Source organism: Pundamilia nyererei, unplaced genomic scaffold (genome assembly GCF_000239375.1).
Source record: "Pundamilia nyererei isolate P.nyererei 1_Seehausen unplaced genomic scaffold, PunNye1.0 scaffold00186, whole genome shotgun sequence".
Taxonomy (NCBI): Eukaryota; Metazoa; Chordata; class Actinopteri; order Cichliformes; family Cichlidae; genus Pundamilia; species Pundamilia nyererei.
In genome coordinates this window covers 814,393-822,292 of record NW_005187587.1, presented here as the reverse complement: position 1 = coordinate 822,292, position 7,900 = coordinate 814,393, and the positions used below count along the sequence as shown (strand labels likewise).

General features: G+C 44.4%; 1 protein-coding gene across 2 annotated transcripts in view; it reads left to right on the top strand.

Annotated features, from left to right (window-relative positions):
- Positions 1-455: 455 nt before the first annotated feature.
- Positions 456-7,900, top strand: part of prkcba (protein kinase C, beta a) — a 49,600-nt gene continuing 42,155 nt past the window's right edge. Inside the window, exons 1-2 of one of the 2 annotated variants that reach the window (XM_005746979.2) lie at positions 456-1,077; positions 1,514-1,545. In XM_005746979.2, the coding sequence (XP_005747036.1) occupies positions 914-1,077; positions 1,514-1,545 (196 nt within the window). In that variant the 5' untranslated portion in view covers positions 456-913. The remainder of the gene's footprint in view (positions 1,078-1,513; positions 1,546-7,900) is intronic. The other variant, XM_005746978.2, reaches the window with a different exon arrangement.

Sequence of the window (7,900 nt, the reverse complement as noted above, 5' to 3'; positions counted from 1 at the left end):
TACCGCCGCCTGGTTTCCACTTTGCACTGTAGGAGTCTTTACATGATTAGAGGAACAGCACATTTTTCACTTCCAGAATCCATATTCTCTGTCTACATACATATTGACAAATAGGTGCTGATTATCAAAGTCCACACTGACTCTGAAAAGGTACATTAATAATGCTGAAAACACTGATGCCAACAGACACATCTAATTACACTTTACAGAATAAGTGAGAGGTATATAATCAATAAAATATTTTAAAATGTAAGTTTTCATTCAGACACAGAGGCACGAGTTCAACTTGAAATTCTAATGCTCTCTATATGTTTGAAATAAGAGTCTATGACTAAAGGTAGATTTTTATTTTTTTTTTTAGAAAACGGGGTCACCAGGTTGGCTAATAATGAGGGACTCTCTGAAATCGGAGCTTCAGGGGCCTCTGACTCACGGGTTCGTGGGCAATCACTGGTTTCTGTTAACTGGCGTCTCAGACTGGTTTGGATGCGTGTGTCTCCAGAAGTCACATCACAGTGAAAGAACGCAGGGCTCGTTGTGCCATAGACGGAGAGAGATCGCTTCAGAGGTGTGCCACACAAACAACACGTCAACGCACAAATACAGAGAGGGAGGAAGAGAGAGAGAGAGAGAGAGTTGTAAGCAGCGGCACATCGGTGAGAAGAGGGAAGCAGGCGCGCGGCACGGGGACCCGCCGGAAGAAGCAGCTGCAGCAGCTTGAGCGCGAGCTGGACGCAGACCGACAAAAACACCGGCAGCACGAGCGACACCGCGGCGGCCAGCGGGGCGAAGAGGAGAAGGAGGCGGCACCTGTACCGCGACTCGTCCTCCCCCGCCGCCTCCGTCGCGTCTCTCTCTCCCCTCTCCTCACCCCTCGTTCCTCCTCTCGGACCGCCGCCGCTTCCTCGTTAAGATGGCTGACCCCAACAGCGAAGGAGAGGTGCCGGAGAGCGCGCGCGGCTTTGCCCGTCAGGGAGCCCTCCGTCAGAAGAATGTGCACGAGGTGAAGAACCACAAGTTCATCGCGCGCTTCTTCAAGCAGCCAACCTTCTGCAGCCACTGCACGGACTTCATCTGGTGAGTGTGCGCGCGGGCGTGTGTGAGGGGAAAGGACACAGGTGATTCACTTGCTGCTGCGGCTCAATCGGCCTTCGTCCACACTGACACCGCAGTGTTTCTTTCATTGTCATGAAAAACAACGCGGTGCGCCATACACCCCCCACCCCCCTCCACAATTCTCCACAATGCGACAACACCGCGGGCCTGTCGGGGAGAGATGGCGTGTCGGCAGCCGCAGAGCAGTTGCTGCTGCTGGGTGTTTTTACCGCATCGTCCCGGACACCCATCTCTGACACTGGAGGAATGCTGCTGAAGACACAGGGCCCCGCTGATGTGTGTGTGTGCGCGCGCGCGAGATCATGTGTGATTGGATATGTGTGTGCGCGTGCGCGTCACTGCCAATGCATATCTTGTGAATTCCCCAAATCTCACAGCCCTGTCTTTCTGTCCACAGGGGCTTTGGGAAGCAGGGATTCCAGTGCCAAGGTAAGAGCAGCGGCTCATTCACAAATCCCTCTGCTGCATATGGCTGTGGGTGTGTGGACGGATGTTCACTGTCTGAAGGAGTGTTGCTGTGTGTGTGTTTGTTTCTTATATTCGGGGGCCTCAGGTCTGCACACTGTTAACGGTGACCTGTTGACTCTTTTGTTGATGGCGGGTTGGTGTTGGCAGGCAGGTGTCAAACTCAAAGCAGGTGCTTGCCAGCAGTGATAAATGAGAGTGCGAAAGCTCCCCGAAGAGGCTCGAGCTGAGGAGACAGTGTGAGATGTAAGAGTAGAAGAGTCGGCGGAGCACTGAAAGCTGAGATGTCTGGTTTTGACCGAGGAGAGATGGCAGGGAGACAGACCAGGAAGTTAGATAGATCATGCTGTTTACATCTGATTGGAGCTGTAAAATGGTGGTGGGCGTGTGTCTGTGCATGTGGGGGTGGATGGTGATGTGTGGCTGCGGGTGGGTGGCTACTCAAGGTGCTGGTGGGTGGGTTGGTGGGTGTCTAGACATGGACCTCTGCACAAAGCAGTTTCACAAACAGGCCCTTGCAGCAGCACGGTGACACCCCTAAATCACATGCATGCTGCTCAGCTGTGGCGATTGTTGTCGCTCTGTATCACTTCCTCTTCTTCACCATCCTTCTCAGACATCCACCTCAAGTCATTTAGCCTCGGTCATGATCATCCATGTGCGGCTCAGGACGAGGCAGCCAGAGTTTCCACGTTAGCCTCTTGTGTAATAGCGAAAAAGTTGAAGTCCCCTCCTCAACTGCTCTGCTGCTGATACAGGAAATGCACCGGAGGTAGAAAAAATTAACGCTTTATGTGGGTGAGTGAGCGCACACGGGCGCCTGGACTACGGACTGGTGTGCGGTTAATTAGCCTGAGTTGATGACACACAAAATGTGGAGAGCACAGACTGTCTGCAGCCTTTCTCAGGTAGAGCTGCTGTCAGATAAGGTTTTATTGCAAGTTTCAACCAGCTTAGTGAAAACAGAGCACTCTTAATCATATAGAAAGCCTTTTATGCCTCTGACTGAGAGGAAAGTAAACATCAAAGATATGAAAAGTAGCTAACCAGTCAGACAAACTATCCAGTCAGCACTTGTGTGCATGCAGACCAGAGCTGTGCTCTGTAAGTTAATGCCAAATTTAGCAATAACTCGAGTAAGTGTTTATTTTTTCCTCAGCTGTTACTTGGGCTGTAAAATAAAATGTACTTAAACCACTTTAAAAAAAGTAAACAAAAAATCAGCACAGTTCATCTGTCCAGCTTCTCTAATGTCAAACCAAACTGCTTTTACTGGTGTTCAAAAATAAAAGGAGAAAACCCCCACTGGGTTACAAAGAATGAGGTCCGGGTTATTTCTCTAACTGCAGCTGTCAGATGTCCTCACATGAAGACGTGCACAGAGTGATGCTCTTTGAAACGAGGACAGATGTAAGAATGCGCTCGCTGAGCGTGTCATTTGTGGGTTGCCACACAACAAGAGAGTGACTGAATTTGTCGTCGCTTAACCTGACGCCCTCCAAGAAACCGAAAGAGCACAATAAACATAAACCATAGCCAAGTATTGCATTACTATTTTGTTTGAATTTAATTTAGACTACTCTAGTGAGGAGGTTTTAGAGGTGTGTTTACACCTCCTCGTCAGAGGATTGGTTTAGCGGTGAGGTTAGAATAAGGTTTAGGCCGGTAATGGGAATGCATTATGTCAGTAAATCCACTCACAGAAATGACAATGTAAACATTCATGTGGTCATCCCAGCTCATCAGATTTTAGCCAAAACGTGATGGGTTCTCACTGAGATGAGCTCAAATTTGACAATGCGCTGACCTCAGAAATACAACCAATGAGTACCAAATGGTTCCTGTCTGATCTTGGAAGCTAAGTGGGGGTTGAGCTCGGTTGATATTTGGACAGGACTAGGTGTTGTAAGTTTGGATGTAGCTGTGCCTCAGAAGGTAGAGCATCCACTAATTAAAAGGTCGGTGGTTCTGTGGATGCTATTTAAGGTACTGAACCCCCAAAGTTTAATCTGATGCATCCATTGGAGTGTGAGTGTGTGCATGATGGTTTAAAAAGCCAGTCCATTTCTAGAGGGAGGTGAAGAGCAGGGCGATATGACCAAAAATATTTATCACGATACAGATTTGAAAATTTGCGATAACGATATAACTGACGATATAATTGACACTAGACAAAATACTTTACAACTCCTCAGTTTTATTAGTGCAAAAAAACCCCATCAATGTATTTTCACTTAAACAAGCAGCTGTTTTTTGCATTAAAGTTATATAAAAATGTAACAGTGCAAATGCAAATTCCTTGCTGACAGTTTAACCAAAAGGCATTTTCAGTGGAAATTGGCCGACGTATCCTCAGCATAACCATGTATAACATCCACAAAACTTAGAAAGAGGTTATACACACACGCAATACGGTAATATTATGTTGAAGCACCGTACGTATTACTCCGCGAGGCTCCTGCCTACGGTAGCCGTAATGCTCCGTAGGCTCCGTACCCATATCGCGTATTACCGTGAACGGTATGATATGGCCCAGCCCTAACAGACACATTAACACACACACATACAGAGATGTCTTTATTTATGAGTGAAAGAAAAATAAGTCATTTAATAAATTTGACTTGGCAGGTTCTCATTGATCCAGGTCAGAGTAGTTTTAAGCGCTTGAGTTGAAGCCAGCTTAATTTATAAAACTTATAAGTAATTTTAAATTTGATGTAACCACTGCATAATTGAGATGAAAAAACATCATGTCAGAGCACCGTTAGTCTCAGGAATTCAGCTCAAGCATAAGAGCTGTTTGATAAAGATGACGGGAAGGAAGGACAGCTTTCAAAATGCCTGAGGTGTCCTGCGGTGCACAAATATGACAAATGTGTCTGTGCAGTGTATAATCAGCTGTAATCTAATAAAAATAATGCTGCGTGCGTCTGAGGAGCACAGCAGTATGAGACGGTGCTTCTGAATGAATTAGCCCGTGTGATATGACAGTGATCTTAAAGGTAACAGAAAAGGTTAAAGTAAGCTCAAACACCACAGAAAAAACACATCCTGTCAAAATCACGTGATCCTTATCTAGCCAAATCAACTGCTGCCATTCAAAAAGGCTGAAGAGCAGCTTGTGTATCAGCCCCTCCCACCTTTAATTTTACTCGTGCTCAGAAAGTCCGCTGCCATGCAGAGCAGCAGCACAGCACATCTTCAGCCCCGCCGTGTGGTCTTTGGGGACCCTGTTCTTCCTGTTCAGGGTGGTTCTTGGTAAAAGTGATCACGTGAACAGATCGAAATGTTGGTATGAATTACAACGCAGAAGAACAAGCACGGTCAAAAGTTGACCTGTGCTTGTACCGCACATTGAAACTTCTATAAATATGGAGTATGTAAATTAAATTTGGATCAAACAAATATTCACCTCGAGTATCCAGTGAACACTGAACGCCTAGTTGGCATCCTGTTCTTGTTTCAGATGTGTAGGCCTACATATACACTTTGCTGATGCTTTCTAGAGTTCGACAGCTTTAGAAACAAGCAAACGATTATCTTGAATTCTCAGGAAGTGCTTTGTTGCTTATTTACTGGTTAATGATATCTTAACATTGCTAAATTAGTTTGAGAAGTGAGCACAAGTTTAGATTTTAATGCGATAGCCTGAAAGATGTGCAGATGCAATCACAGTTGATGATTCGTTGTTGGAAACCCTGCAGTACTACAGCTTTGTATTGCTTTTATATTAATCAGATGTAGAGTTCAGCAGCTAAAGCTTTGTTTGCAGTTCACATATAAAGACAAAAAGAGAGAGTCGTCCTTCAGATTTTCAGTGCACAGTTTGTTAGAAACTGAAATGCTACTTTAAGTTGTTTATCCATTAATAATGTTGTGATTAAGTTTTTACGCTGTGATTTGATGATTTGGTTTTTGTGACGCACCAGTCCCTCAGTCAGTCACTCAGTCATGCTTTGATATTTCACTGAACAAATTCATCTTTTCCAACTGAATGATTCATGGGTAAAATAACTGATACAGTAATCAGTTGCAACCCTTCTTCATATTTAAGTAACTGCTTCTGAACAACCCAATCTAAAGTGCGTGTCTTTGGGCTGTGGGAGGAAACCCCTGTAGGCACAAGGAAACTTTAAGAACATCACAGCAGACCCAGAGGTTTGAACCCAGGAACCTACCTGCTGTGAGGTGTAACTCATACGTGTAGATGTGGATGTGAGAGTGTGTGGTTATCCTTTGCTCTGTGTTAGCCCTGTGATAGACTGGCAAACTGTCACCACTCTTAGTTGGATAAGCTGTTATGGGCTTAGTTAAACATGCCTGGAAATCTCTTAGGAACCTCCGGCACTGGTGAAAATGTGTGTTACTCGACTGGTTGGTGACTAGTTGCTGGCCGACTATAAAATTATTTGCATTAAAAACCTCCCTGTGATTGCTTTGGTCGTCAGCAGATTGCCGTGGCCTCTTGTTGTTTGGAGACCATTCACCTTCAAAGTAAAAGCTGTGTATTTCAAAAGGTGCAGCTTTTACTTTGGAAGGTGACTATCTGTTTGTAGTTTGCGTTGCACTTTTCACAGTTTCACTGCCTCTGGGCAAGCGGTTGTCGAGTGTTTCCCGACAAACCGCTTTTATCCACGCTAACTGAAGGCAACCATAGCAACCTGCTAACAACCAAAGTAATTGCAAGTACACTGTACTGTAGACCTCTTTGCAGCCAGTTAAACTTAGCAGCTGCTGGGAAACACTTGCCAACCCGTTGCAGAATGCACATTTTTCCCTAGCAACCTTTGATTTTTGTGGGTAAGTGGGATCATCCACAGGTGTCACGGTATGTGTGAATGGGGCTTCAGAAAATGAATGGAGGGCAAAGGAAAACATTTAAAGGTGCTAAAATCATTTCCTTCCATAAAGAAGTTTTTTCTGTGAATTTAACCAGATGTGAGAGCCGGTGGTGAAATTTCTAAATAAACTTTTGTAAAGATTTCTCACCACAAGCTTCTGCTTTTTGTGAGGATTGGTCCTATAACTTCTGTAAATAATCGGCTGAACTTTTATTCATGACTTTGGAAACAGCCACTGACAAAATGGTTACACTGTAACGTCCTTTAGTAGCTGTGTTGAATTTATAGGTCAAATAACTTCAAATATATAAAAGTGTTGAGAATAAAGGAACTTTAAAAGGGGCCCACTTTAAAGTAAAACTAGCCATTTTAATCATATTTGAATGTTATGGCATTAAGTCAGATAATCTACATATAAGTTGCGTAAAAGAAAGGGGCTTTTCCTCTGCTGTGTTTTACCTGAGGTGAGAGAAAAGTGTTTAGATGTTAAGAGTGAACGCTGGTGCTTTAAGAGTCCTGAGAGAGAAAGAAGAAGGGTGTAGATTAGGTTATTGCGAATGGGAGGTGCACAAACACACACACACACACACAGCAAGTCAACAACACTGTTGTCGTTTTGGTTTGAAGGAATTTCATACGTGTAGTAAGGACTTGTTCTGACGTGCAGGGTGGATTGTATGTGCACGTGAGTGTGGGCGGAGGGGGGTGTCCAGCAGGAGACACTATGTTTCATACATGTGATATAGGTATCTTATGTCCGTTTTGGGTGTGTTGGATTCCTGTTCTGCCGGTATTCAAAGATCTCTATTCTTTCTTTCTTTTCCCTGCTTTTCATTTTTCTTTTACTGGTCCTCGTTTGTATATGTGTGCACACCTGAGTGCACCGCGGGCAAAAAAAGAGGAAGTTACTGTTGTTGTTTCCTGCTGCAGTCAGATGCAGGTGTCTGAACTGAGGTTGGATTGGCTGTGTTAAGGACAGTTTTCAGTTCAGCTAACGTACCATGATTTGAGGGAACGTTTCACAAGTGAAAACCACATTAGACAAATTTAAAATGCCGCAAAGTGGTTATAAATTATGGCTGGGATTTATGAGTCGCTGAGATGGGAAGGGGGAAGAAGTAGTTGGTTTAATGATAAAAGGCCTCTTTTAAATCGCAATTTTAATGGCTCCCAGTATTTAAAGCACAGGCAGTGGTGTGCAAAATTGCAGCTCTGTCGAAGCATTCCCAGCAAGCCCTGGCAGGAGATGGTGGGCCAGATAGTGGTATGATCTATGACATGATTACTCGTGTCATTATTTATACCTATTCTTTCTTGCTGTGACAAGTCAAATTTTCTCAAGTGACAGGCTGGTTCCCTTTAAGTGTTTTTACTTCTGAAATGCAGCCCTGAAGCAATTTCCATGGAAGGTATTTATTTAGACTTGCAACTTTCCTTCCTGCATGTTGATGTTTGAGTGCTAAGCCAATAATCGAATC